The 27,182-nt window shown below is 47.1% G+C and overlaps 9 protein-coding genes across 9 annotated transcripts; 4 read left to right on the forward strand and 5 right to left on the reverse strand.

The window, feature by feature from the left end:
• Positions 1-535: 535 nt before the first annotated feature.
• Positions 536-3,194, forward strand: AGABI2DRAFT_77363 (aconitate hydratase; the record flags this gene model as incomplete). The annotated part of the gene is made up of 8 exons (XM_006455999.1): positions 536-651; positions 698-806; positions 868-897; positions 952-1,375; positions 1,426-1,709; positions 1,758-2,139; positions 2,196-3,043; positions 3,096-3,194. 8 exons carry the CDS (start codon positions 536-538, stop codon positions 3,192-3,194), a joined length of 2,292 nt encoding a protein of 763 aa, XP_006456062.1.
• A 2,218-nt stretch (positions 3,195-5,412) lies between these two features.
• On the forward strand, positions 5,413-9,355 carry AGABI2DRAFT_153780 (hypothetical protein; the record flags this gene model as incomplete). The annotated part of the gene is made up of 15 exons (XM_006456000.1): positions 5,413-5,572; positions 5,625-5,707; positions 5,762-5,867; positions 5,924-5,959; positions 6,017-6,152; positions 6,214-6,950; positions 7,093-7,178; positions 7,244-7,321; positions 7,428-7,481; positions 7,617-7,694; positions 7,754-7,862; positions 7,917-8,374; positions 8,439-8,537; positions 8,598-8,858; positions 9,260-9,355. 15 exons carry the CDS (start codon positions 5,413-5,415, stop codon positions 9,353-9,355), a joined length of 2,577 nt encoding a protein of 858 aa, XP_006456063.1.
• A 357-nt stretch (positions 9,356-9,712) lies between these two features.
• AGABI2DRAFT_121965 (hypothetical protein) lies at positions 9,713-10,277 on the reverse strand (the record flags this gene model as incomplete). Its single annotated transcript, XM_006456001.1, has 5 exons — positions 9,713-9,833; positions 9,890-9,945; positions 10,002-10,081; positions 10,131-10,212; positions 10,260-10,277. The coding sequence occupies 5 exons, from the start codon at positions 10,275-10,277 to the stop codon at positions 9,713-9,715; spliced, it is 357 nt and encodes a 118-aa protein (XP_006456064.1).
• Positions 10,278-10,495: 218 nt separating this feature from the next.
• Positions 10,496-12,332, reverse strand: AGABI2DRAFT_210804 (hypothetical protein). The gene is made up of 7 exons (XM_006456002.1): positions 12,172-12,332; positions 11,967-12,122; positions 11,827-11,910; positions 11,075-11,776; positions 10,902-11,017; positions 10,744-10,850; positions 10,496-10,679 (listed from the first exon to the last, which is right to left on the reverse strand). Exons 1-7 carry the CDS (start codon positions 12,291-12,293, stop codon positions 10,560-10,562), a joined length of 1,407 nt encoding a protein of 468 aa, XP_006456065.1. The 5' UTR covers positions 12,294-12,332; the 3' UTR covers positions 10,496-10,559.
• A 254-nt stretch (positions 12,333-12,586) lies between these two features.
• AGABI2DRAFT_210807 (hypothetical protein) lies at positions 12,587-15,254 on the reverse strand (the record flags this gene model as incomplete). Its single annotated transcript, XM_006456003.1, has 5 exons — positions 14,944-15,254; positions 14,633-14,893; positions 13,868-14,561; positions 13,670-13,817; positions 12,587-13,619 (listed from the first exon to the last, which is right to left on the reverse strand). The coding sequence occupies exons 1-5, from the start codon at positions 15,241-15,243 to the stop codon at positions 12,587-12,589; spliced, it is 2,436 nt and encodes an 811-aa protein (XP_006456066.1). The 5' UTR covers positions 15,244-15,254.
• Positions 15,255-15,455: 201 nt separating this feature from the next.
• On the reverse strand, positions 15,456-17,122 carry AGABI2DRAFT_195332 (hypothetical protein). The gene is made up of 9 exons (XM_006456004.1): positions 17,006-17,122; positions 16,906-16,945; positions 16,723-16,844; positions 16,509-16,658; positions 16,372-16,450; positions 16,193-16,321; positions 15,958-16,142; positions 15,888-15,902; positions 15,456-15,830 (listed from the first exon to the last, which is right to left on the reverse strand). Exons 1-9 carry the CDS (start codon positions 17,024-17,026, stop codon positions 15,543-15,545), a joined length of 1,029 nt encoding a protein of 342 aa, XP_006456067.1. The 5' UTR covers positions 17,027-17,122; the 3' UTR covers positions 15,456-15,542.
• A 387-nt stretch (positions 17,123-17,509) lies between these two features.
• AGABI2DRAFT_195333 (hypothetical protein) lies at positions 17,510-19,516 on the reverse strand. Its single transcript, XM_006456005.1, has 9 exons — positions 19,314-19,516; positions 18,859-19,259; positions 18,723-18,810; positions 18,653-18,665; positions 18,521-18,599; positions 18,358-18,470; positions 18,222-18,296; positions 17,819-18,159; positions 17,510-17,761 (listed from the first exon to the last, which is right to left on the reverse strand). Exons 2-9 carry the CDS (start codon positions 18,924-18,926, stop codon positions 17,588-17,590), a joined length of 951 nt encoding a protein of 316 aa, XP_006456068.1. The 5' UTR covers positions 18,927-19,259; positions 19,314-19,516; the 3' UTR covers positions 17,510-17,587.
• Positions 19,517-23,487: 3,971 nt separating this feature from the next.
• On the forward strand, positions 23,488-24,439 carry AGABI2DRAFT_77482 (hypothetical protein; the record flags this gene model as incomplete). Its single annotated transcript, XM_006456006.1, has 4 exons — positions 23,488-23,788; positions 23,875-24,066; positions 24,122-24,316; positions 24,372-24,439. The coding sequence occupies 4 exons, from the start codon at positions 23,488-23,490 to the stop codon at positions 24,437-24,439; spliced, it is 756 nt and encodes a 251-aa protein (XP_006456069.1).
• A 27-nt stretch (positions 24,440-24,466) lies between these two features.
• On the forward strand, positions 24,467-27,175 carry AGABI2DRAFT_188151 (hypothetical protein). Its single transcript, XM_006456007.1, has 9 exons — positions 24,467-24,540; positions 24,600-24,696; positions 24,747-24,892; positions 24,945-25,493; positions 25,556-25,788; positions 25,844-26,268; positions 26,322-26,740; positions 26,795-26,961; positions 27,020-27,175. Exons 1-9 carry the CDS (start codon positions 24,478-24,480, stop codon positions 27,117-27,119), a joined length of 2,199 nt encoding a protein of 732 aa, XP_006456070.1. The 5' UTR covers positions 24,467-24,477; the 3' UTR covers positions 27,120-27,175.
• The last annotated feature ends 7 nt before the right edge of the window (positions 27,176-27,182 follow it).

The raw sequence follows: 27,182 nt of genomic DNA on the forward strand, positions 1-27,182 counted from the left end.
TCGTCATGACCTCAGTGAAGGACCGGGTGAGGCCTGTTGTGACCGGTCACAACCGACTACGGTGCAGCAGTACTTGGACCATGAACATGTTTTCTTTCATTCATCTACTTAATTCCTTTGCCTTTAATACACTGGTCAATGCTATATGTCTCTAGGTATATATAGAGTATTTCAGTACGATTCGTACTGTACGACGTCACCTCAGTCCTCGTGCGACATCGAGTGGCTGAGTCATCATATCTTACACGTACACCCGAAATCATGGCACCGATATGAGCACCAACATAATGCACAGAGCTTTGAGGGGTTCCGGCGGGATTTGCAGCGGGATTTGCGGCGGGACTAGCGGTCGGTCTAAAAGACGGCACGCGATTGGCTAGAGAAGTTGTGGGTAAATCAAATTCACGTGCGGCATATAAATAAATCAAAAATGTTATCCGGTCTTCTCCTTGCTCTTCCTTCGTCCAAGGCGATGTACAACCTTGCTCACAAGTCCGCCCATGCCGCCCGCGCTGCAAAGCGTATGGCTGCGGGTATGGCCACCGCAGCTCCACGTATCGGTGACACCAAAGTCGCTATGTCAGCGTTTGAAAAGGATGCGTTTATCAACTATCAGCGCATCGAGGATAACCTTGCCGTTGTTCGCAACAGGTTTGTCTGTTCATCCTGCTGTATTCACGTTCTAACGTACTTTCAGGCTAAAGCGCCCCTTGACTCTGTCTGAAAAAGTTGTCTATGGACATCTTGATGATCCCCATGGTCAGGACATCAACCGCGGTGTCAGCTACCTCAAACTTCGTCCAGACGTATGTACCACTGCAATCACTGTACCTTCCTCAACTCCTGAATCTACCATGCCCCGTACAGCGTGTTGCCTGCCAGGACGCTACAGCACAGGTTCGAACTCATTCTCTATGTCAGTGTGGCCCCTGTGACGTAATGTATCTCTAGATGGCATTGCTTCAATTCATGTCTGCTGGTATGGACACGGCTGCCGTACCCACCACAGTACACTGCGACCATCTTATTGAGGCCCAGATTGGTGGTGTCAAGGATCTACAGCGCGCTATTCAAACAAACAAGGAAGTTTACGATTTCCTCGCTACTGCCACCGCAAAATATGGCCTTGGCTTCTGGAAACCAGGTTCCGGTATTATTCATCAGATTCTTCTCGAAAACTATGCATTCCCTGGTGGCATGATGATTGGTACAGACTCGCATACGCCCAACGCTGGTGGTCTCGGCATGGTTGCTTGTGGTGTTGGGGGTGCCGACGCTGTCGATGTGATGGCCGGTATACCATGGGAGCTTAAATGTCCCAAGGTCATTGGTGTTAACCTCACTGGAAAAATTGGCGGTTGGACTACTCCAAAGGGTTGGTGACCTTGCATTCTGGTCTGTTGCCCTTCTGACGTCATGCTGTAGATGTCATTCTCAAGGTTGCTGGTATTCTCACCGTCAAAGGCGGAACTGGCGCCATCGTTGAATATAAGGGCCCCGGTGTCGAGTCTCTTTCCTGCACGGGTATGGCGACAATCTGCAACATGGGTGCGGAAATTGGGGCAACGACGTCTCTGTTCCCGTTCAATCGCCGCATGGTCGACTATCTACAAGCCACTAAACGGTCTGACATCGCAAACTACGCCAAGGCCTTTGCGCACAACTTGCAAGCCGATGAGGCGGCCGAGTACGATGAGCATATCGAGATCGTGAGTGTTGCAGGGAATGTCTTGACACTCAATGTAACGCTTTACTAGAATCTTTCCGAGCTCGAACCTCACATCAACGGTCCCTTTACACCTGATCTAGCCACTCCTATCTCCAAGTTTGCCTCGGAGGCCAAGAAGAATGGCTGGCCTGAAGAAGTCAAAGTTGGTCTCATCGGTTCCTGCACCAACTCGTCATACGAGGATATGACTCGCTCTGCATCTATCGTCAAGCAAGCTGCCGACCGCGGAATTGATTTCAAGAGCAAATTCACGGTTACCCCCGGATCCGAGCAAGTTCGTGCTACGATTGCTCGTGATGGGCTCATCGACTCTTTTGAAGGCGCTGGCGCAATAGTACTCGCCAATGCCTGTGGTCCTTGCATTGGTCAGTGGGATAGGCAGGATGTCAAGAAGGGTGAAGTCAATTCCAGTGAGTCGTTGGTGTGTTGCGCAATAAGGGGGTTCGACTGACGACGTTCTTTATAGTCGTAACTTCTTACAATCGCAATTTCACTGGCCGTAATGATGCGAACCCTGCTACGCATGCCTTTGTTGCCTCTCCCGACATCACCACTGCCCTCGCGTTTGCTGGCCGCCTCAGCTTCAACCCGCTCACGGATGAGCTCATTGGCAGTGATGGCAAACCATTCAAGTTCTCAGACCCCAGTGGCAATGAGTTGCCTCCCCGTGGCTATGATCCCGGAGAGGACACCTTCCAACCCCCTCCCCAAGACCGCGCCAGTGTTCAGGTTGCCATCGACCCGAAGTCTGATCGTCTCCAGGTCCTCACACCCTTCAAGCCTTGGGATGGCAAGACTCCCAGTGATCTTCCCGTTCTCATCAAGGTCAAGGGCAAATGCACAACCGATCACATCTCTGCCGGTGGTCCATGGTTGAAGTACCGTGGACATCTGGAGAACATCTCTCAGAACTGTCTGATTGGTGCCATCAACGCGGAGAACGGAGAAGCCAACAAGATCAAGAACCAGTTCACAGGAGAGTACGACGGTGTTCCGCAAACTGCTGCATACTATCGTGAACGTGGGATCAAATGGGTCGTCATCGGAGACCACAACTACGGTGAAGGTTCTTCTCGTGAACATGCTGCACTGGAGCCCCGCTTCCTCGGTGGCCTTGCCATCATTGTCCGTTCCTTTGCTCGCATCCACGAGACGAACTTGAAGAAGCAGGGTATGCTCGCTTTGACCTTCGCCGATCCCGCCGACTATGATAAAGTTCGTCCCGATGACAAGGTTGATATCCTTGGTCTCGAGAGCTTTGCTCCCGGAAAAAATTTGACATTGTTAGCTAAGCACGCCGATGGTACTCAAGAGGTAAGTGTACTAGCTTCAATTAGTTTTAACATTGTAACTCATTCGTTTTTAGAAATTCCCGCTCGCACATTCCTTCAATGAGGGTCAGATCGAGTGGTTCAAGGCCGGTTCTGCATTGAATCTCATGGCAGCCAAGGCCAAGTCAGCATAAGGTGGTCGGGAATCGCTTGGCTTGAGCAATAGCCAACGAGGTGGAGAGAACATCGGAGAGTCCCTCGGTCGTCTGAGCTGATGCAGATGTGTGGTAACCGTCAGCAGAAAAATACCGTCATGGATCTTTCCTTTCTATTCATAGTTTTGTATGGTTTTTACGAGTAAGACGCCTGTTGTAGTATATCAGTCTTCCGGACATGGGACGAAGCTCTTCGAGTGCATACAGGACGTAATTTGAATATAATCTTGCTTTACTCTGTCCTCGAAGTCCAACTCAACTTCCTTTTCAGTCTCAGCAAAGTCCAATATACGTAGAAGTTTTGAACTGTCTCAATCAGCCATTTAGATCGGCATTCGGTGACACACCTTTGACCTCGATTGTTTGTCCGTATATTAGTTCTGAACGCCACAGTTTCGGAACATGGGATGTTAAAGTATTGGAGCATCGGTCTCCTTGTCCCTTTCAGACAGAGTCTTTGAGACTTAAATAGCCCGGGCTTGCCATCTGGCTCTAAGAAATCACAGAAAACACAACTACTTGGCTAAGCAAACAAATCGCCCATCCGTTTTCTTATCTTGCTGGTCTTAATCTTCTGTGTGGCGCAAAAGTCATTCGTATGGGGGCTGATCAACAGGTCTCGGAATACAATACCAAACTGCTTGAAAAAGTATTTAAGCCTCCGCGTGCCCTCAAAATGCTAATATATCTAGGGAGAAGATGCAGCGACTTGCGTGGTGGAGGATCTCACCGGACTGTTACGACATGTCAAAGGGAGTCGTTCCTCGATTACGACTCTTGACGGGCAGATTTTCAGGATGATTTTCATTCTCACCTACCAAAACCCAAAGGAGGATGGATATATTCTGATCAGCAATTGATTATAGTAAAAGTAATCCCCCTGTCATAACGATGAAGCGGATCACGGAGGATAGCGGTCAGTCATAAGGCCGAATTATTTGACTCTTACTCTAGATCGAAGCTTGCGATTGAAAGGGTAGGAAGGAAGAGTTGTCCCAATTTGTGAGTTAGCGCTTAGCGCCTAGCCTCAGAAATGCTGTAGTGCATACCCTTCAGCTTGATGATCCTGTAACCATTTGACCAACCGCCACTTGCGTGTTAAGGTGCAACAGTGGTCCGCTGGTTCAATTGAAAAAGTAAGATTTATGGATCCTCTTTTCATGCAAGTCAACCTGACTTGGCCTTCAACAATTCACTGACTTCTTAACCGATCCGATGTGCATTCTTCACAAGACGAATTTGCATCATGAATTCAAACCTAAGTCCAATGTTTGGATAGTTTGCCAAAAAAGAATCGCTATGGATTCTCATCGATCCACGATTCCGTCGATCTTTGTATTCGTGCACCCAAAGGTCAATTATCGATCTGACATATACCTTGAGATTTAGACTACTTGCAGCAGAACAGCCCAGACTCTGTGCAGCATTGTGTGGTGAGCAAATTGATCCCATATGCTTTCGTCGCGCTGCTCGAAAGCCAAGAATAAGGTGCATTTGTCGGTCAATGATTACGTCTTGATACAGAATTGGTCGTTCTTGATTCCTTCTAGAGGAGGTACTTATAGCTAGTGCACCAATGTACCTGAATTGGAGCGCCTCAAGACCCGAGCCCGAGCGTCCTGGTGGCCTGCAATGGGTAGGTTTTGATGGAAGACGATAGCGTTACCAGCAAAATCTGTCCCAAGGCAAAGTTTAGTTATTTCCCCATCCAGATTATTGCCCCCGTAGGAGAGAAGTTTGGAGAGAGCATGAGGTGCTTCACTGAAAGCATTACCTAGTTGGCGACAAAGCACGAGGAAGAAGCTAGGTCAGTATTCGACCGTGAGAATTCGATGGTCTGCCATTGGAAAATTTCCCGACTTGCTCTGTTCTGGTGCGCATCCTCCAGCTGCTTCTTTCGCTTCACGCTTGCTGAACTGAAGAATCAATTTGCAATGAGTAGCGTGTATACTGCCAAACTCTCGTAAGATCGACTCGCTTGCTGAAGCGGTCATGTGCCATCACTATTGTCTGCATGCCGGATCACCAACTCTTTCTTCGCAGATTTGCATCTACTCGTATACCATAGTTGTTGGGATCGGCCCCTCTTCCTTTCTACCGACACGACAAGAATAAATACCCTATCATGGATGTCAGAGATCTGCTGTGGTACTACTTCCCTTTCCCTTCCCTGGTCACCTTGTTCGCGACTCTGAGGATGTGGATTCACCGTGGTCTCCTGGCTCTATCGCAGTTCTTACTGGTAGTCCATTGTGCTCCTCCAGGGTTCCCTACTTCTGGAAATGGCCTGTGGTTTGCTCAGCCTGGCGTCGTCTGGGCCAAAGATTGGCTCCCAGTGGGCAACGGATATCTCGGCGGCATGTATTACACGATTCACTCCTTGGACCGCATAGTAACTGTAAGCCGCAGCGATGACACCGGGTGGAACTGGCCAAGAGACTGTTCAGCTGAACATTGAGTCACTATGGTCTGGGGGTCCTTTTGAAAACTCTGTGCGTCCTTCATTCTTCCAGATAGGTCTTCGCTGAATTCTTCCTGCTATTTAGGCCTACAATGGTGGTAACAAACAGGCTGGCGAAAAAGATGCCATGGCCATGGCCCTGAAGGATATTCGCCAGAGCATTTTTCAAAGCCCAACTGGTAACATTGACAGTAAGTGGCTCCCGAATTTCATACTTCGGTTGTACTCATTCAGAGGCTGTCTTAAGATGTCAGCGTTTTGACGACAGAAGCGGATAATTTTGGTAAGCCGAACATCGATGCTATCCTTGGGTCAAGATGGTGTTAAAAATAGATTATAGGTTCTTTCGCTGGGGCAGGATATTTGATTTCCAATATCAATTCGACCGGAGATATACCCAAATATGCGAGATACCTTGACCTAGATAATGCTATCGCTAGGACCATTTGGACTCAAAACGATACCACATTCCAACGGTGCGCCCTCATAACTTGCCTGCGAATTGGTGTGTCGCTGAGATGAACCTGAACGATAAAGGACCCTTTTCTGCTCTAACCCGACCCGGGCTTGTACGCAACACACGACTATCACTCAATCCAAGTCATCCGCAACCTCTAGTCTGCCCAGCCTCTCTTACGTATTCTCTCGTGGCTTTGAACAAGGCCTCCCCGCTCCCAATGTTACTTGCGTCAATTCCGACACTCTTCAAGTCCGGGGATTGGTTGGTGGTGCGAGCATGACGTACGAATTGCTTTTCCAGGCTTTCTCTCCTGATGGAACCATTCATTGTATTCAATTTCCTGTACCTTCTGGTTCACCACCAAATGCGACTATTGAGATCACCGGGGCATCAAAAGAAGCGTGGATAACCTGGGTCGGCGATACCAATTTTGACCAAGAAGCTGGTAACGCAGCATCTAGCTATTCGTTCCGTGGACAAGATCCACATGAATCTCTACTGGCTCTTCTTACCCATTCATCTTTAACATCGTCTTTCACCGCCATCCTCGATGAACATGTCGCCGATTACCAATCCGTTACTACCAAGCCTTTTGCCTTAGACTTGGGACAAACTCCAGACTTGGATACTCCTACGGACGAACTAATGAGCAAGTACCAGATCGATGCCGTCAATAACGTAGCTGGAAATGTCTACATTGAGTGGTTAACATTCAACTTCGGGAGATACTTGCTCTCTAGTAGCGCAAGAGGCGTTTTACCTGCAAATTTGCAAGGCAAATGGGGAAATGGGCTCTCGCAAGCCTGGGGCTCAGGTCTGTTCATTATTTTCGACATAAGTTCCAAGCTTAACTTGGTTGATTCTTGGGGATGGTGTGATGATATATAGATTATCGTAAGTTGACCCGTTTACGAGTATTTTTATGACCTGCCTCCCTGACTACAGTGCGCCAATAGACTCAAACATCAATATTCAAATGAACTACTGGTCAGCGGACATGACCAATTTGGATGTTTCAAAGCCATTGTTTGAGTACTTCCTGGTATCTAGTCAAGCCTATTTCTCTGAGTGATGCAGTGTTGACCGACACTTTTTTCTCTTTCTTAGAAAAACTGGGCACCCAGGGGAGCCTACACGGCAGAAGTACTTTACAATACTACACGTGGATGGACTGTGCACAATGAGGTATGCCTTGGGCTACTCTGAACTCAATTCACCCTAACATCGTCCCAGATGAATGTGAGCGAGCATTGATTGCGATTTCGGCCTGCACTCATATTAAGCGTTCAAGATTTTCGGTCATTCCGGTATGAAAGGAGGAGGAGGTAGTAACTCAGCACAATGGGCTGATTATACTGGTTCGTTACGTTGATGTTTGGAGCGCGTATAACCCTGATCGAGCCTTAACCCTAGCGGCAAATGTTTGGATGGTGCGGGTGACAAACTGATGAATAAAGAAAGCTTGTTGACCGTCTTCTAGATGCTTCATGTTTGGGACTATTTTGATTATACTAACGATCTCGATTGGTTTAAATCTGTGGGATGGCCTCTTCTCAAGGTTCGTTATGATTTCCCTTGGTTAATTGCTATGTTCAATGTTCACGTGTGTGCCTATAGGGTGTCGCATCTTTCCATCTCGATAACATCTTCGAAGACCTCCACTTCGACGATTCCTCGTTGGTCGTTACTCCTTGCAACTCGCCGGAACAACCGCAGATCACTTTCGGTACAATACTATATCCTCTTTACCTCTAACGTAGCTTAACTTGCCTTCTCCTAGGATGTGCTCACTCTCAACAGCTTATTTGGCAATTGTTCAATGCAATAGAGAAAGGATTTGCAGCTTCTGGGGACGCAGACACGGCATTCCTGGATGAAGTACGCGCTGCTCAAGCTAAAATAGATAAAGGCATACACATTGGTTCCTGGGGTCAGCTCCAGGAGTGGAAGGTTGATCAGGATTCCCCTTCAGATACCCATCGCCACTTGTCCCATTTAATAGGTCTCTTCCCTGGGTATGCTATTACTTCATACGACCCTACTCTTCAAGGTCCAGTCGTTGTCGATGGTTCAGATGTAACATATACCAAGGAACAAGTCGTTGATGCCGCTAGGATGAGTTTAATCCACCGTGGAAATGGCACGGGCTCGGATGCGGATTCAGGCTGGGAGAAGGCATGGCGCGCCGCTGCCCATGCTCAACTTGGAGACGCGACAACGTTTTATCATATCCTGACGGTAGGGATGACTTCCAAATCCACAATCTTTGGAATTTAACGATCTTTTTCAGTACTGCATTCAGAGAAACTTTGGCCCCAACCTATTTTCGCTATACAACCCCATGGATCCAGACCCTATCTTTCAGATTGACGCCAACTTAGCATACCCTGCTGCTTTGATGGTACGTTCCTTCCTATGTCACCGTCAGTATCGACGTTGCAGCCTCTCATCACGCTCGTAGAACGCGCTCCTTCAAGCACCGGATGTCCCCACACTTTCTACTCCAATTACAATCACTCTCCTCCCCGCCCTTCCTCCAACATGGTCAAACGGGTCCATCAGAGGCGGTCGTGTCCGTGGAGGAATCACTGTTGATGTTGCATGGCGGAATGGAAAACCTACAAAGGCTCAAATTACTGTTGACCAGAGTGCTGTTCCAAGAAATGTTCGAGTCGTCTATGGCAATAGGGTGGTAGATAGCTTTTTAACCACTCCTGGAATGGTTAGATCTATCGCGAAAGTGCGGAGTAATACTTAATGACGGATAGGACGTACAAATGGAATGTATTTATTGAGATTGCGAGATTGTCAAATGTCTATACATACCAGAAGGAAGTTAGCAAGGCTCATTTGGTAGACGAGTAGATCCCTGTGATAGAGTCAGGCTCTAAAATCTAGCCGGAGTGTTCGGAACTCGGTCTTATCTTGAACGCGGGCGATGCTGCGCTTCAGGCGGATCACAAGGATAGGAAGGAGCAAGAGCTTTCACATCTATCATCTCTCGCGAGTTCTATCTATCTGATTTACTTGGTCAGACCGAACGTTATTACTGGGGCAGTGACTAGTGAAACGTTTAAGAACCACCGGCCAGTATTGGACTCATAGTGAACGATTTACTTGCAGAGATACGTTCTGTTTGACCGAGATGTTCTAGCACGGTCCGATACGGGTGATGCTAAACTTTGGACATTCTTCGGCTCCGAACAAAGAGAGAAGTAAATACTGCATCGTAATCTATCCGATGATGAGGGCGGTAGCATTGAAATCTCGGTCAGAAAATGGAAGCCATGATTACGCCGTATGTCCTGTATATGTTCCACAAGAGTTACATATGAATCATATAAATGTCCACCTCGCCGCGCGCTGTTCCCGTATACCGTGTGTATGTCGTTCATGACGTCCGCTTGATTGGTTGCATTATAAAAAAGCCGTAAGAAAAAGCGTAAAAAGAATCCTTCCGCCCCAGTTCAATCCGATCTGGTTTATTCCCTTCTAGCCATATAGCGCCAACAACTCTTCGGGTCCGCATGCGAAGGAGAGTTCACTCCTAGGAACATCGGGATTGAGTGAAAGCCGTTACATTGGGGGCTTTACGATGCCAGTGCTGATCTTGTAATATACAATTGATGCATCTTCCGAAGTAGTGGCAAGATAAATCTCCGATGGCTCCCCAAGAGAAACGAATGCATCATTCAACCTTTGGTCAAACTCTAGGTGAGATACGGAATGAAGAGTAGATGTACCATGACTCACAGTTGCGTGGAAAGTTTTTCAGAGAGCGTGCACGGGACAACATGCATATCCACATTCTGATAATGATTTCTTTCAGAGGGAAAGTCGCCTATGCATACGAAAGACGACTCACGGAACTCTTTTTTCGGCCTTTGATGGCACCTCTAGCACATTTCTCAAGGTCTACGACTTCCACGTCGGACCATTCTTGTGCTAAGGTTATGTCAATAAAAGACGAAATGCAGCGGTGTTCGGCCCATACCATAAACGATGTCGTTATACGCTTGGAACAGAGAACCAGAAGCTCGTGGATACTTGGCCATTAGCGGCTCGAGTACAGTATACTATCTGTTGTCAGGTTATAGTGAAGCATCTCGTGGTGTCCTCGTACAGAAGGGTGCTGGTTCATAATTTGATGATGTGAAGGCGACAAAAGAAACAAATGTCCGACAATTCACATATCCTTTTAAGGTAAGCGGGCGCACGTCATTTTCGTGATCGCCTTTTGCAGGTAACCTCTCGAGCTTCCCGTATTCTTTTTTGTATCGGTCTACATATACGCAAATGGTTCATCAAAATACACGCTATATACATTTTCAGAGGAATACCAAATGTTTTAAATATACCACCTAGGAATTGTACATCATATCTCATAACTTTCGGTATCCTTCGTCCCTTTCATTCCCACCGTTTACTTCTTGCTCGCACCTGTTTTAACAAAAGGTCGGGGCGGAATATCCTGCCCATAAAAATATTTGAGAATTGCCTCCGTATGTGTGATGGTGAGATTAGTCAATGGGTGTGTTGCGTTCTGAAACACAAAGTCAGTTCTAATATCGACGAAGTGTGCTCATTAGAAAATAAATATGACGTACGAGGCGATTCGAATTGCTTGGTCCAATGACTCGTGATGTGCCTTCTTCTTCTACCCAACTGACCAAATCAGCAAATACAGCTTTTCGAAGCGCGTTATTGGGTGAGTCTGCGACAAAAAGTCAGAACAGAGCTAGTCCCGCAAACAGAAGCGAATTACCTTCGTCCTTCCAGTCCGCTAAAGTCTCTGCCTTTCGCGCGTGAGACGAGTAAATATGATGTTGAGCTGCTGATAATCCGGAAAGGCAATACAGAGTATGGTACAAATCAGCATTCCTGGGACGGGACACTCCCTTGAGCTAACGTTTCTATATAAGAGTGAGATAAGCTTACTTTGGGGGTTTATCTCTCAATCCTCCAGCCGGATGCTGGCCGGCGAGGAGAATATACTCCTGCAAAGCTTTTCGATCGAATAGAGACTCGTCGATATCGTCCCAGCCCTCATGCTGTTCCCTTCCCGAATTATCTGGAGGCTGGTCAGCGTCGACGACTTCATCAATCTCAACATCCTTCGCTGTGAGATTCTGCAAGCCACCAATACCGAGCGATTCAAGCAAAGCAAACGATCCACCACACCACCAGGAATAACACCCGTCCACAAGTTTATTCGTTCGTCCTCTAAATCCACCCAACTCGACCTCAGAACCCTGCATGTTCACCAACCATCGAGTAAGCCTCTTGATGTCAATTCGCGGACGTTCAGTTGTTAACTCGTTGCTCCATTGCTCTTCTGCTGGAGTCTTCCTCGAACTCGAGTCGGAAGGGTGGATGGTACCAGGATCAAGGTTTAGGTAATTTTGCAGAATAATCCAACTTGCCAATGCACAAAATGTATATCCACCATGTGCTTCACCGAGATTCGGTCTAGGAGAGCGAAGGACTCTGTCGGTTTCGATGGAATAGAAAGGATGCGAAGCCGATGAGAAGCCACCTTCATATGTCTGACAAGATGCTAAGAACGTCGCAGTGCCTTCTACAAGTTCTGGCGTCATGATATTTAAGAGGGAAGCCGTCACGAGAAGACAATAGATACCACTTTAACGTCGTTGAATGCAGAGTTCAGATTATTGACTAGAATACCGTACCGGACATCAACTTCCATGTGTTCTGCAACGCGGAATGAACCGTCTGGTTCCTTCAGCGACATAAAGAAGTCATAAAGCTTTTGCCTAAAGAGTATTTTCAACCAATCCTTCCCGGTGAGGAAAATGGAATGGTATCATACCGATCAACCTCATCCCATCCGCCTCCAGGTCCAGGCCTTCCGACAATGGCCAAAGCACAGACAGCAGCGTACGTCGGCAACAAGTGAGGTGACTGTCCTGGTCCACCCGCAAACCCTCCATTCGAATGTTGCCACGACATGATCTTGGATATTGATCTTCCAGGTGGTCACTAATTATTGTGCACAGAGTAATTCTATCGCGTACCGCTGTCGATTGTCAGGATCTAAACCAACTTGCAAAGCGCTGAACGACTGTAATGCCCAAAATAACAGCCAGGGCTGACTAGCGTCTTGTGAAAGGTATCGCGCAGGAAATCCTTGCATCATGTTCCTAGCTAGGAATTGTAGATGTAAATTCTTTTGTAATGTCGGTTCTGTATAAGCGTTTGAACGAGGTGATCATGACAGAGGATTGAAGAGCATGCATTGACACACCACCGTCGGATATTCCATGTTCAAGAATGACTGTTTCTGTTTCTTGCTGTGTTATGGAGGTAGAAGTGGGATAATCATCGACTGGAGTGCGCTTGTGGTTTGGCTGGAGACGATGGGATTTAGAGGTCATGACGGGTTGAGAAACAATTCAGTTCATTGTGATTACGTCATCACAGTAGAACATATCATGAGATTAGGCCCTCCAACTTTCCTGTAACGTCCATTTCCTTGCCAATCTCACACTCGAACACTCCTTCCTTCTCCCTCTCACCACCCCTCCATCTCTGTACGAGCTTCATACCCTCCACTGCGAGTATCTCACTATTCGCTGTTCCTACCGTCACATGCAACCTCTTCTTCGTGGCATCGGGTATCATATCAATGAGATTATTTTCTCCGTTCATATCCGGACCTGATTCTCGTTCGATATTGTCGATTGTTAGCACCATAACATTGTCGTCCCATAACAAGTTTCCAAATTTGATTTTGAAAACTGACGGAGGCGTTGACGCGACCACTGACTGTGATAGATCCCATAGACTCTGTGCTTGGGGTAATTCCTTCTGGTGCACGATCGTGATATGTGGTTGCTTCACTACCCGCCCCGCCTTCTTCAACTTTTCCCAAAACTGGACCCCAGAATTCGAGTTCGCATTTGAAACGTTCGCGAACACTTTATTCACGGTCTCCTCTAACTCAATGACCGGCAGCAGTCCATAATATCTCGGTCTTTTGTCCTGTTCCCTCTCTGCGAAGACCCGTTTCTGTTGCGAAGCCTCATTATTCTTCTTGGCCTTGTACTCCTTAACGTATACCAGCGCTTCTTTGATCTTCTCCTCGCTTGGCTTCGCGTTTCCCAGCAATCCATCTTTACCCCCAATCAACTTCCACAATCCATCCACGGCACATCTCACCATAGTTTCTAAATCATCTTCAACCTCCATGTCAATACATTCATCCACTTCGACTTCGCTTAATGCTTCGTGAGTTCTTAGGAACATCCACAAAACGTCTTTGAGATGAGTGCGAGATGAACCGGTTGGTGTGAGAGTTTGATGATTTGCTCCGCGATCGACGATTCGATCTGAACAAATTTGATGCACGATGGCCGGGGGCTTGTCGGTTACGGACCAGTTGAGAGCGATGAGATGTGCGGGAGGGTCGAATTTGTTTGCAATCTCGCGGAGTTGTTGACGATGTTGTCGGAGATGATTGTTTCTATCGTATATTTAAGTTGACTGCCGAACATGTTAAAGATTATGACGCACTTGTCAGCGATGACGATAGTCTGCTTGTGTAATAGGTCATTGACATTTCTGAGGAATACTGGAGCGGCTTTCTTGACAGTTACGTCGTCGCTCTGGGTGTGCCCAAACTTAAACAGATGAGTTAACGCAACTCCAACAGAGGTTTTTCCTGAATCGACAGTAAGCATACGAAGTAAGGGGACAAAGCTTGAAACATACCACAACCGGGAATGGCAACGGGTACAATGATCACCTTTCCATGTGCGGGGGTAACCGAAGTCTTGTCGCCTCCCTCTTCGACTTTTCCGCTGGTCTTCTGTTTTTCGTACCATTCTAGAAATCTCTCCCTCGTCGCGATGATCCCATGTCCCTTCGTATATCCATCAAATTGTTTTCTATTCTTTTGAATCTCCTGGATGACCCACTTGACGTACACCTTCGTCTCCTCCCTCTTCATCTTTCCCTTCGGCAAACTTGCAGCCACGAGGGGACCTTTAGTCGAGAGTAGCTTTTTGGTCACCTCACGCCAATCTCGATACATCATATATGGTTCATCAAATTTGATTTTGAAGAAGAACGAAGACCCGGGAGCATATGGCAATTCTCCTCTAGCGGCTTTGTCGCTAGACGACCGAGAATCAGTGACGTGTGTGCGGACGACGAAACCTTCCACAGCTTCTCCCTCCCATTCACCGACTTCGCCTATGTGTGATGTAAATTCACGTACTTCCTCAATAGAACTGACGACATGGGTACGGGTTTTAACGAAACCCCATTCTTCAGCAAAGCTATCTACTACCTTGTGTGGCATGGTTATGAAATCTTTGGTAGCGACGTTGAGTCCGTGAAGATGGAGACCCGTGCGTTCTGGGGGATAGGCAAGGACATGTTCTTCGAAAGAATCATCACACAACTAAGAGGAAAAGCAGAAGAAAGGAGAATGAGATTCAATTCATATCGATTATATCGTGACTGATTGCGAACCTCAGCCACAGCCGTCCAATTTTCCTGCCAGAGTCGCGCAGCAAATTCTTCTTCTGTTCTACCCTTTTCCTCAAGATAGCGCCTCAACCATTGTTCACCCGCCTGAGCATGACTGGTTTCAGCGTTATCAACAGGACCAATGGAATGCTTGGATGTAACGACAAGCTTCTTTCGCGTCAACGCAGCTATGAAAATGATGCATCCGTTCGACTTGAGAGAAAGTGCATATGGAGGGGCAGTATTTGCCTCAATAGCCTCCCACTAGTATTATATTTAGTTGAAATATATGGATAGTGCGAGATTTCACGTACGGTAGTCCATGGTACTTCACCGATGTTGAAAAACTTATCATAACCCCGAGCCACAATCCTATGCTTTACGCCATATTCGCTCTCCGGCACCTCTATAGTGAACAACCCGCGAGCAAGGGTAGGAAAGGGCGAAGGAATATCATAGTATTTGAACTCGTTCATTTTCCAACTTCGGATAAGGATATTCGGTTCACCAGGCGCAGGATAGACTGAAGATCTGACGAGCTTCGGTGACTTCTTTTCGATGGCCTGAAGGTCAGAGATGAGCCTAGAGTCTTCGGGTAAGAAAGCTGGAGGCATTTTTGGAGGGGGAAGTGGTGGCGGCAAGCAAAGGTAATAGTCACTTCATGTCAGCTAACAAGTAGCCAGTGACTTCCAAATGCACAACCATAACATAATTATCTTATCTTATCTTTCAACACCAAATCATCTGGCAGTATATTTACGGTACTGATTTGTCGATTTGTGCATGGAACTCACGTACGGTTAACCTTGAAAGCAGGTCAAAGTATCAAGGATCGTTGGCTCCTGCCAGTGACTATCCAGACCTTCGATCCACACAAAAAAAGCCAATATTAACATTATACAAATATAGCAATTCAAACCGTAGGTAGCTGATCCCCCTCGTTCTTCGCATGCCTCCACGTATCATCAGAATGTACTATCCCCCTAGATTTTTTCAGGTCACTGGCATTCTGGAAAAAATGCCCGCTGGCTTCCCTGCTCGAACCATCAGATGCCTCGAACGTACTTAGTTCATTCACAAGACCCCCACTTCCTCGATCACCCATAGCTTTCACATGAACAGCGGCGGACCCTTGGACTGTGTCGGGAGCAATGGCAACCCCCAGTCCAATACGGACGATAATGACCGAAAACACAATTCCCTGGATTCAATATTTTGGTCAGAAAAAATTATGCATTCCAAGAATTCTTTCTCTTACGATTGTTGATGATAACTGGAGAATCGATTTTCAGCATACTTTGAACAAAAAACAGACAAGCAAGACTCACGGCATCGACAATAACATATTGGAACCAAGATTTTTGGCCATAGAGGATGAGAAGGATAATCAACATGCTTGAATAAATGGCCCCGGATTCCACGACAACGCGGGCGATGGGATGGAGACTGCTCAGCTGTGAACCAGAACGCGCACTCTGGTTATTGAGATACCATATTCTCGAAGCGATCATTACTGTTATGGCTTAAGTCTTCTATCCAATTCGTAGAACAGCAAAAACTTACTGGTACAGGTGGTACTCGTTGCAAGAGTGAACGCAAAGAAACTTGAAATCCAACGACCGAGCAATTCAAAGAATACCAACGAGCCGTCGCCAGTTTCACCCATTGTGACAAGAATACCAATTCCGGTAACTGGAAAAAAGTTATAGTAAGGCCTATTGTCAATGGATGGCAGTACTCACCTAAACTAGCAATGTAAAGTATACAAGGGAACAGGATATACACAATCCGTCTGCTCCAGACAATGTAACATCGGTAGATCTGCAGAACATGTATGTCACAGTGAATTTCTGTTTACGTATAATCGCCAAGTACTTACGGCTACAGCATCACCGACAAAAGTTTGGAGGATATACACCGTACTCCCAAATATTTGCGTGAATTCCGCTAGGACGTTGTAGTATTCTTCAGTGCGGCCTTCATTGATGATAAATCCCCTGATGATCCTGGTAAAGTTGATCGCTAGTTGCTGTAGTGTGATAGTCGCATGAGAATGGTGCGGAAAGCATTTTCGTTAATAGAGTCTGCCTTACGGTGGTGGCAAGCACGAACATCACAATCGCCGCGAGGAGCATAGGTTTATTCAAAGGCCGACCATGTGGCCGACGATAAACCAACGTCCAATAGGTGAGCACGAACATGACCGCAAACGCGCCTAAGAGAAAGACAATTTCCAATTTAACATTCCTCGGGGTAGAGATGGTAGAGATTCTTACCCCAGAGACATGATTGTATAAAAATGGCCACTAGTTTGGACTGCAAAAAAAAAAAGACAGTCAGGGCTTATAGTATACGCTGATTACGCAAAAGACAAACCTCGTTCTCAGTAACGGCCATCCTCTCGCTTGACGGGTGCTAACTAGCCGAGTGAGTTGGAGCTTCGCTGTTTTAAGGGTATTCCAACTACCACATGCACGGAACCCAATTCTAAAAATCTTCACCAATCAAAACTCATCTGGAAAAAACCATGGAACAATGTTTTAATAGCACCGAAAGCCTTTCCATAAATGATAGATGAAGAAGAGACCAATCACAATCAGACGAACTGATAGGGCATTACGCAACGATTATGTTTATGTATTCACACACCTAGGTCTTGGAACAGAGCTATCAGAGCTTCTCTCGACGATCAATCCGCACCCTGACACGTCACGGCTTATTGAGTTTTTTTATTAGATTGACCCTTTCTTAATGCAGTCGCAGTGAATGTAAGGGTCGTGTAAGGGTTATTGCCATGCATGACCAGTATCGAGGCAATACTCTTGGCTCGGGCCCTTGTCGCGCCACTTGCGTCAAATTCATAAATACTTGGTTCTTGTCGCTCAAGAGACAACATTCACTCAGCATGTGTGTGTGAACAATTCTTGACCTTTGACACGAAGGTGATACCCAGGACAATCATTCGGGCATGATGCCACCTAGTTGAAACTGCCAACCCAATCGCTCATATGTCCAACCAAAACACGAGCCGCCCAATTCAGGTGAATGAAATCCACACACCGAGCGATGCATTCCAGGCTTCAGGTGTATTCGGTCCAATGTTAGCATATCGCCATCTGACAGTTCAATGATCTGTCAGAGCCGTCCCAGAGTGAGATAAGTTTAGTAGAATGATAGACTTCGGCTCACCGACATGTTTTCCACGAGCCGATCCTCATGTTCGGATTTCGGTACTACAGCTGTACCGCGCTGGACTGCCCAGCTCAGAATGACTTGCGCAGGAGTAACTTTCAATCGTTTGGAGATAGCTTGAATGTCATGGTCATCCGCAAACTTGTGTTTACCGACTGGTGAATAGGCAACTAGAAGAATTCCTTTTTTGCGACACAACTCGAGCAGTTTATGCTGCGGCAAACACGGATGGGCCTCGACCTGATTGACAGCTGGTACAACAGTTGTTTTGGGGTGATCCAGAAGAGAGGAAAGAAGTTTTTCAGACAGATTGGATACCCCAATAGCCTTCGTTTTCCCTTGTAAATAAAGAAACCAAGCTATCAGTGTCAGGAGGCGACTCGAAGGGTTTTTGTACTACCTGTTTTGAGGACTTCTTGCATTGCCCACCAAGTTTCAAGAAAAGTCGGACTTTCATCTGGCGGAAGCGCAGACCCTGAGACAAAATGTATTTTAGGGGCTAATGGGCGGCAAGATTGTGTATGAGAGCGCTCTACCATCGGCTCGCAAAGCCATGGGCCAATGCATGAGGAACATGTCGACATAGTCAAGTTGTAGCTTCGCGAGACTCGTCTCGAGGGCACTTAATGGGTCCCAGTGGTCCTCGCTCCTGCGAGGACTTGAATATCAGTATCTCCCCTGCAATTACGCTGGACTTACGCGAGCTTTGTTGTGACATATATTTCGGAACGAGGTACTCCAGATTCATGGATGCCTTGACCGACCGAAACTTCGTCGCCTACTCTCGCGATAAAACACAGTACAGACACCGATAACAAAATCACAACCTACCGTAGTTTGCGGCCTATGAGACCCATGTAAATAGGATTGATCTCCTCGAGGATGAATTAATATAACTTGCCGTGTCAACATGACGATATCCCAATTTCAGAGCGGCTTTGACCATAGCCACCACGTGAGGACCTTCGCCTTGGCGGCCCATCCAACATCTGATCTACAGTTCCAGCTCTCCGCCGGGAGGGTGTACTAGGACTCACCCGATTCCAACGGCGCTGAGGGTATCGCCATTGTTGAGGCGGAAGGCCTTGAGGGGTTTGGAACTCATGATGCCGACGGTGAGAAGCCGGAAGAAGAAATCGTGGTTTTTAGGAAAGTGGAGTTGGAATATCCGCTAGACTCCTATGTCAAACTGCTTGAAATAGCACTGGTCATGGGCGTCGATTCCCAGCCTCACCAATCTTTCCGCAATGTCGAAACCACCTACGATCCTCCAGAAAATTTATGCACAGCGGGCTCAAGACGTCGAGGCAGCAAAACAAACACCGGGCACAACGCCTGAGGACATAGCCAAGCTCCTCTCCGCCCACCTCGCACCCCCACTTATTCCTTTTGTCGACCGCTTGAAGAAAAATCCCAGTGATGCCGCTTCTGGCATGTCCTTAATGGCAGAGATAAAACGTGCTTCGCCCTCCAAAGGCAATATCGCACTTACTACACCCGTCGCTGAGCAAGCTTTGACTTATGCTTTGGCCGGTGCCTCCGTCATCTCAGTCCTCACGGAACCTCACTGGTTCAAAGGATCCCTCCACGACATGCTCATGGTCCGCCAATCTCTGTCCTCTATTCCAAACCGACCCGCCATCCTGCGTAAGGAGTTTATCTTAGACGAGTATCAGATTGCGGAGGCGCGATTATACGGCGCTGATACCGTCCTTCTCATCGTTGCAATGATGGACGATGAATTGCTGTCTCGGCTCTACAATTATGCTCGCAGCCTCGGGATGGAGCCACTCGTGGAGGTCAATAACGCCGATGAGATGCGTCGTGCCTTTAGCATCGGTGCAAAGGTCATCGGTGTCAACAACAGAAATCTTCATGATTTCAATGTCGATATGGGCACCACCTCACGTCTTGTAGACATGGTGAAGGATAAGGACATCATTCTCTGCGCTTTGAGTGGCATCTCGACCCCTCAGGATGTTCGCACTTACAAAGATCAGGGTGTCAAGGCCGTATTGGTGGGCGAGAGCCTGATGCGGGCCAAAGACACAGCTGCCTTCATCAGAGAACTTCTTGACTGGCCTGATCTTTCACATGTAGAGGCGCAACGAACATCTCTTGTCCAAGCTACCGGAGTCATTACCCCAAAGCAAGCCCAGAGTCTCAATGAAGCTGGCGTATCCATGCTTGGACTAGTATTTGATCCCACCTTGGCGAATTCGATAACACTTGATGACGCTAAAGCCATCCGAAAAGGTATTCCCAAACCGATTATCAACCCGATATCTTCCACTGCGCCACAGCAAACAAACATTCCATGGTTCCATTCCCACCTTTCAACGATTCTTTCCCAGTGCTCTGGAAAGGGATCACTTCTTGTTGGTCACTTCACCACCCATCCCTCTCACACACTGGCGTTCATCCTTGAAACCATTGTTGGCGCATCACTTGATCTCGTTCAATTTGACGGTGCACTTCCAGCCGATTGGGCGCATTTCATACCAGTGCCTGTTATCCGGCGCTTCGCTTCTCCAGCCTCCGCTGTAAATAAAGCGGCAAACGGGGCCGCCCATAATGATCCCGCGAGAACTACTACAATTGTTCAAGGGATTAATGATGTCAGCCAGGTCAATCGACCTGGATTACACTCTTTTGCGTTGATCGATCTCACAGTTTGTAATGGGTCTACCTCCGTTTACGTCCCTTCCAAGGATGAGTCCAAAACGAACCCTCAAACTGCCTCAAATGCCGTAGCTGATACCATATTTAACGTCTCCCTCAAAGATCAAGGAGCTCATTCGAAAGCATCGCTCAAAGGCGTTGAAGGAACAAAACAACTCGTTTTTACGGGAGAATTGGGTGAAAAATGGCTAATGCCTGTCATGATTACTGCTGGGCGGGAGAGAATCAGTGCTGAAGTCGTGAAGGAGACCGGCGCTTGGGGAGTGGAATTTGAGGTAGATCCTAGTGAAAGCGGATTAGAGGATTATATTCGGAGTTTGAGAGCCTAGTTTTCGGAGCAACATAGATTTAGAATCAATGACTGAAAGTATTAGTGTAGAAGGAAGAGATGACGCTATTCCGTGTTGAATTTGACATGCTTCTACTTGTTACGCCACTCCACTAGAAGCTGTCTGGTAATTGTTGATTATCTCATCCCGATCCCGCTATTGTAGCGGGATCTGTCACAATCCCGAGGCCAATTCAAGCTGACGATTAAGGAAACAAGCCCTAAGTATGTACGTTAAATTGAAATGAACAGGATTTCCAATCAAAAGACGAAGCTGTTCCGGTGAATGGTTATCTATGTCGGATATGACAGGATCAACAAAAGTTCTGGGCCGGTGCAACGTAGTATCGAGTTCACAAGGGCGTCCTGAAGCTGATGGGGAAACGTCTGGAGAGCCAACTCTGTCATCCCCATAGGGCCAAGAAGTCAGGCAGAGGACAAGAAAGACCATCATTTTAATGGAGGATAAACCAGGCACCTGCTATCCGATCCGCGCTGAGATGGTTATCAAGCCTGTCATCGCACAGCAACAACGGAAAGAAGAAAGGGAGAGAAAGGAAAATGGAACAAGAGGAGATAACCAAGAGCGTTATCAGAACTCGCCAGTTTAAGTAGAGGTGAAATGGACGAAAGCCAAGCCATCTGCCTGAAATGATGGCCAAGACGCTGCTGCCAGAGGTCGAGGGGCTTGTTTTATGCTGCGCATACCACTGAATCCAACGACACACTACCGACTATCACGGTATTTTTTGTCAACGTCATCCACGTAAAAGGTCCGTGATTTGAGCTGAATGGCCGTAAATTATCCTCGTCGGGAGGATCAAGGCAACCGGTGCGGCTGGAATTGCGTATATGCATTCTACATCGCCCTTGGCCAAGCCATTGCTGTTTTATTATAGTCCTGCACGCTTGGCACCAGTTGAACATGTTGGCAAGAGGTGGGTAGTAAAGTCGTCACTACACGGTCGATGGTCGAACGTGAATTTCATCTAGCCGTTACTAGAGGCGAAGTTAGGACAGGCCCTGAGCCGATGCAAATCAATACACCGTCGAAGTGATTAATTCATTCATGTTGCTCGAGTCGAGGCCGTATCGGATCTGATTGTTATTGAGTCGGTTGACGAGCATCGACTAAGGAACTCGGAGGTTTTGTCGCGTACGGTAAACTGATTGAGTCAAACTAAATTAAGGTTTCTGATAATGTTTTTTAAATTGCCTACGCGATGAGAATCACACGATGATCGTGTTCAGACACGATGTCAAGTTGGATATGTTGGTTGTTGGATATTGGTCCATCAACTTCATATTTTATCTGGAATAAGCTACACGTTAACAAAGGTTCGATTTTGAGGAGTCACACTTACTTGTCTAGTTGTACCACTCTCGCCATTGAACAAGATCATTTTGTGTCTCGATGGCGAGTTATTGACTTGATATCATGACTGGAGTCCGCGTCGTATGTCGACCACATGGCATACACATATGAAAATGTGCTGAAAGCCAATAGCAAGAGGAGGAAAAAAGTGTGAAGCGGGCCAGATGTTCAGATAAAGTAGCGGAGCAGACGGAAGGACCAAACTCATGCATCAACAATGGAATAGTGTAAAAACATATTGAAGAAAAGACAAGACTTTTTTTTAACGCGATCACCGCGATTCATGGAGTCAAATTCCTATGTGTCGCCGTGCCGAAAGGCCAAGTTAATAGTCACCCTTAGTCAGGTACTTTCGGACATCATCAGAGAGACAACGGTGAGAGAGGTTTAGTGGGCTATTTGTTGTTGTGAGGCCGGAAAGCACAATGGCAGATTGATAGTATGAGGGTGACTAAGAAGACAGGCGTCTGGTGAAGAGGTCGATCGGCAATCGGCAACACCGAGCGCCTGAGTGGGGACTGATACTGGAGTTTGAATCCTCATCGACACAATTTACCACCAATGGACTAAAAACAAGCCGACGCCGTTGTGATCAAGAAGACTACGGCTGTTTGTTGCCACGCTGGCTGTCAAAACCGAGGAACAACGTGAACCGGCCATTTTCGTCGGTGCCTCCAAGATAACTTTTCTTTTGGTCGAGACGCGTTCACAAAGTTCTGTGGGGTAGTTCTGTGTCTTATGTGGCAACGTTCAGTGAACTCGCTGTTCCTACTGTGGTCTTCCGGGCAGATATTCACCCCGAGTCGTTCCTAATGAAGCTTCAATGGAAACGATCTGCCTGTATCCGACATTCTCCGCATGGCCGAAGCGGAGGTCCGAGAATGGAACATTCTTGAGCCTGGTAGACCATTGGTGAAAGGACCGTATAGCAATAGAAAACCAGACTGGTTGGTAATATTTCTGCTTGCCGCGGGCTTTAGAACATCCAAGCATTATAGAAATTGGTATTGTATGGATGAGCTGCCTGTCGAATACGAAGCCACCAAGAGTAACCCGCTTGACATATGAAATTCCGGGGACCACGGACAGGGATTATACGACTCCAAGCATGATACAGAAAGACCCAGTCCAGATTCATAGGTGTTTTCGTCGACAAAGAAGTTAAGCAGAGAGAAGGGTAGAAAGAGTTGTAGTATGCACGTGACATGGCCCAGGGTTGCGGTGGACCTGACCTGCGGACTGGGTCTCTCTCATGCTCAACGGTGGTCCCAGCCACCCACCATGTCTTCGGGCACAAAGTCTCTAGCAAAGCTCACTTCACTATCAACACAGACTCTATCACTTTTACTTGAACGACAACGCTTACAGTCATTCCCCTCAGCCTCTCTTAACCCAAATTCGCAGCCCAAGAATGCTCATACTGCCCAGATCACCAAGAACCTGCAGCAGCTCAGGGTCGGAATCCTGGAGATGGAGGAGAGGGATGGAAGAACGGAGGCTGTGTCGTTGCTAAGAGGACAGTACGAGCGTATGAGAAGTATGCTGGGAAACGACTCGAGTGAGATAGACGTCGGGAGGTACGGTACTTGTTGAACATGGCGCTAGCTGAAACCCTAAAGTTTCCCTTTTTTTTTCTTTTTTTATTAAAAAACAGCTTGGACCCTCCAGCTTCACCCGGGTCATCATCGTCAAGTACGGACACTCTCCCACGAGCACCGTCTCCAGCCATGGTCCTACCGCCAACGCCTCCCCGAAAAAACAGCGGAGAATTTAATTATACCCCTTACAAGGATGACCCGAGTGCTCAACATTCCGTTGACGATACTGGAATGATGTTGCAGCAGCGGCTCATGATGGATGGTATGACGTATTTATTTCCCCTTTAGAGTCTCGTTATTCACCGTCCATGCTGCAGAACAAGACAACCATCTGGATCAGCTTTCTCAATCGATAAATCGACAACACCATATATCAGTGCAAATTAACGACGAACTGGACGTCCATAGTGGATTGCTGGAAGAACTTGATACGGATATTGATCGAACGCATTCACGGCTGGGAGGGGCGCGGAGACGGCTGGACCGAGTTGCTCGGGGGACGAAAGAGAACAGTGAGTGCCAAGTCTGGCCGTGCGTACGGTGTACTGAATATTTTATTATTATCAGGCTCTGCGGTGGCGATTGGGTTGATTATCTTTGTACTGTTGATTCTGATCGTTGTATTTAAGACTTAATGTAGTAGGCACGTGACCGTGATTGCTCTTTCCTTTCGATGAAACTATCTGTCGCCGTTCAAGAGGCTTTTCTTCTTGACGACCTCCTCAACGTGCTCTCGGTGCGCAACAAACCAGGTTCTTGTCGCCGTCGCACTCGTCGTCCTCACCTGCATCCAAGGGTATTGAGGGAACCTATCTCACTTTTAATCCAGATTACTCGCCTGAAGTCGATGACCCGCTCCGAGGCATAAACTTTGCCGTGTCCCAGTCCATAGGCGCGCATCTCTCATCATTGAGTAATCCGTTAATTCACCTCTGTTGATAGATTCGTCTCTGCGAGATTTGGTGGAACGAATACTACCGCTTGGGACTTATTACACTGCCATATCTGCCTTCATCGACCGACGTTCCCTTTTGGAATGCGGTCTCGTCAACCATGCTCTCTGTGCAGCTATTCGTGACATGCTCAAGGTCCGTTACTGATGTCGTTCTTCGCTGTCTCAATATAACGCGTGCGATCTAGGATTACCAAACTCTTCTTTCCCAACTCGAACATGCATTCAATACCTCTCCCCAATTTTCCCTCCAAAAACTCTGGTTTTACGTACATCCGACAATACACACACTTTCCCTCATTTACCACCTGACTGTCGAACTCGCAACAGCCGATCAAGTCGACTCGGTCTCTCTCTCCTCTTCGTCTTCTGATATTGACCCGGAAGAAGAGGCTCACAATGAAGCTTTAGGACTAGGAGGCGCAAAACTACGCGCCGTACTTTCCGAGATAACAAAAAACAACGGATCAAGCGGAATTGCTGTCAAAGGTGGCGAGGTGCTGGCCATCATACATGACCGAATGCAGAGTATGAGCGGTGACCCCACCGCTAGTGCTATATATGGGCGATTGTTAAAAGCCGCAGGAAGGCCCTATGTGGGTATGATTCAAGACTGGGTCACTACCGGAAAACTTGTGGATCCCTATGAGGAGTTGTTGGTCAAGGAGAGCAAGTTTATCAACCGAGGTATTCTAGAAGTGGATTATACGGATGAGTATTGGGAGAGACGATATACAGTGAGAAGCTTTGATCTCCTTTATCTGCCTTGTTTGTTTTGTTTTTTATTCGAAAATGGCAGCTGCGTGATGGCTCGACGTCTGCTTCGTCAAAACGCTCACAAGCTGGCGTGCCTCCGCCTCGGCCCAGCGGGCGTTTGCCGGGAGGGGCTTGCATACCGCCCCTCTTGGAAGGATGGAAACACAAGATATTATTGGCCGGAAAATACCTTAATGTGATTCGAGAGTGCGGCATCGAGTTGAAGCCGGAAGAACGACCCCCGGACGAGGAAGAGTATTCAATGGACAGTGAAAAGTATGTCATGATGCTTGCTCTGGCTATTTCTTTGGCTCAATCATTCCTGACTTAGGTTTTACAAGTTCATTGAGAAAGCCTATTCTCATGCTAACCGGACGCTGCTCCAGCTTTTACTCAAGGACGAAGAATTGATACCTCGCCTGCGATCGTTTAAGCGTTATTTCTTTCTCTCGCAATCATCATTCCTTACACATCTCCTTGATTTATCATCGAATGAATTGCGAAAAGCCTCCCGTTCAGCTTCTATTGTCAAACTGCAAAGTTTGCTAGATTTAGCTCTGAATACAGACGCCCACGGGGAGGATACATTGTACCGCGAGGATGTCAAAGTCATGATGGCAGAGAGCGGACTGTATGATTTCTTGTTAAAGGTGGTCAATGTTCAAGGAATTGGTGGGCGTGGCGAAGAGGGAGGAGAAGATGGACATGTGCACGAGGAGCCAAAGAAGGAGAAAGATGAGAGAAAGTCTATGCTCGGTGAGTTCTGTCTTTGCAAGGAGATCTGAGATTTAGTTAAAATCTCTTCACAGCAATTGATGCTTTGACACTGGACTATACTGTCAAATTTCCCCTCTCTCTTGTGATATCACGTAAAACCATTCTACGGTACCAACTCATATTCCGATTTCTTCTTCACCTCAAGCATGTGGAACAATCACTGTCATCCATGTGGATTGAACAGAAAACAGCGCCTTGGCGAAAACCCACGCCACATCATCCCGAATTTGAGAAGTGGAGACTACGCGTATGTTTACTGCGTGCGCGAATGTTATCGTTTGTGCAGCAAATCCTTGCCTTTGCGACGTTTGAGGTGCTGGAACCAAATTGGCGAGCGCTAGAGGACAAGTTGGACAAGGTGACGACGGTGGATCAGTTGTTGCGGGACCATGTTGACTTTTTGGATACATGTTTGAAAGAATGCATGTTGACAAGCTCGAAGTTGCTGCGGGTAAGTTCGGTTTCCCATGATCTGACAACTTTAACTATATATTATTTTGTCTAGGCATATTCAAGATTAATTGTTACATGTTCGACTTTTGCTTTGTACACTTCTAATTTTACAAAGTCGGCGAACCAGGCTATTGCCGCTGCGGAAACTGCAGAAGGAGATCAGGCTATGTCCAAGCGCTGGGACTTTTTGGGGAAGTTTGAGACGAATTTTAATCATTGGTGAGTGTTTCCGAGGAGTCAGGAGTTAATACTGATGTGCTTGGCTGGTGGGACATAGGTTTCAAGTTCATTTGGACTGCGTCCAATTCTATGCGTCCAGTGAAAACGTGTCGTTGTTACCACTGGTTGTACGCCTGAATAGTGTCAAGTATAGTTAGTTGTAAAGCTTGTAGTACATAGTAGTTTTGGAATCTAATCACTGTTGCCGTGTTTCATCGGAG

Source organism: Agaricus bisporus, assembly GCF_000300575.1.
Source record: "Agaricus bisporus var. bisporus H97 unplaced genomic scaffold AGABI2scaffold_12, whole genome shotgun sequence".
NCBI classification, from domain to species: Eukaryota; Fungi; Basidiomycota; class Agaricomycetes; order Agaricales; family Agaricaceae; genus Agaricus; species Agaricus bisporus.

Coding starts and splice junctions, on each gene's coding strand:
- AGABI2DRAFT_210804 (XM_006456002.1), bottom strand. CDS start 12,293: ATGATGCAAGGATTTCCTGCGCGATACCTTTCACAAGACGCTAGTCAG. Junction 12,123..12,171: donor GATCCTGACAATCGACAGCG/GTACGCGATAGA, acceptor ACCACCTGGAAG/ATCAATATCCAAGATCATGT. Junction 11,911..11,966: donor GGATGGGATGAGGTTGATCG/GTATGATACCAT, acceptor AATACTCTTTAG/GCAAAAGCTTTATGACTTCT.
- AGABI2DRAFT_195332 (XM_006456004.1), bottom strand. CDS start 17,026: ATGGCCGTTACTGAGAACGAG. Junction 16,659..16,722: donor TGTTCGTGCTTGCCACCACC/GTAAGGCAGACT, acceptor ATCACACTACAG/CAACTAGCGATCAACTTTAC. Junction 16,451..16,508: donor TTGTCGGTGATGCTGTAGCC/GTAAGTACTTGG, acceptor CATGTTCTGCAG/ATCTACCGATGTTACATTGT.
- AGABI2DRAFT_195333 (XM_006456005.1), bottom strand. CDS start 18,926: ATGAGTTCCAAACCCCTCAAGGCCTTCCGCCTCAACAATGGCGATACC. Junction 18,811..18,858: donor CTCAGCGCCGTTGGAATCGG/GTGAGTCCTAGT, acceptor ACTGTAGATCAG/ATGTTGGATGGGCCGCCAAG. Junction 18,297..18,357: donor CATGGCTTTGCGAGCCGATG/GTAGAGCGCTCT, acceptor ATTTTGTCTCAG/GGTCTGCGCTTCCGCCAGAT.
- AGABI2DRAFT_188151 (XM_006456007.1), top strand. CDS start 24,478: ATGAAACTATCTGTCGCCGTTCAAGAGGCTTTTCTTCTTGACGACCTC. Junction 24,893..24,944: donor CTATTCGTGACATGCTCAAG/GTCCGTTACTGA, acceptor CGTGCGATCTAG/GATTACCAAACTCTTCTTTC. Junction 26,741..26,794: donor CAAGCTCGAAGTTGCTGCGG/GTAAGTTCGGTT, acceptor TATTTTGTCTAG/GCATATTCAAGATTAATTGT.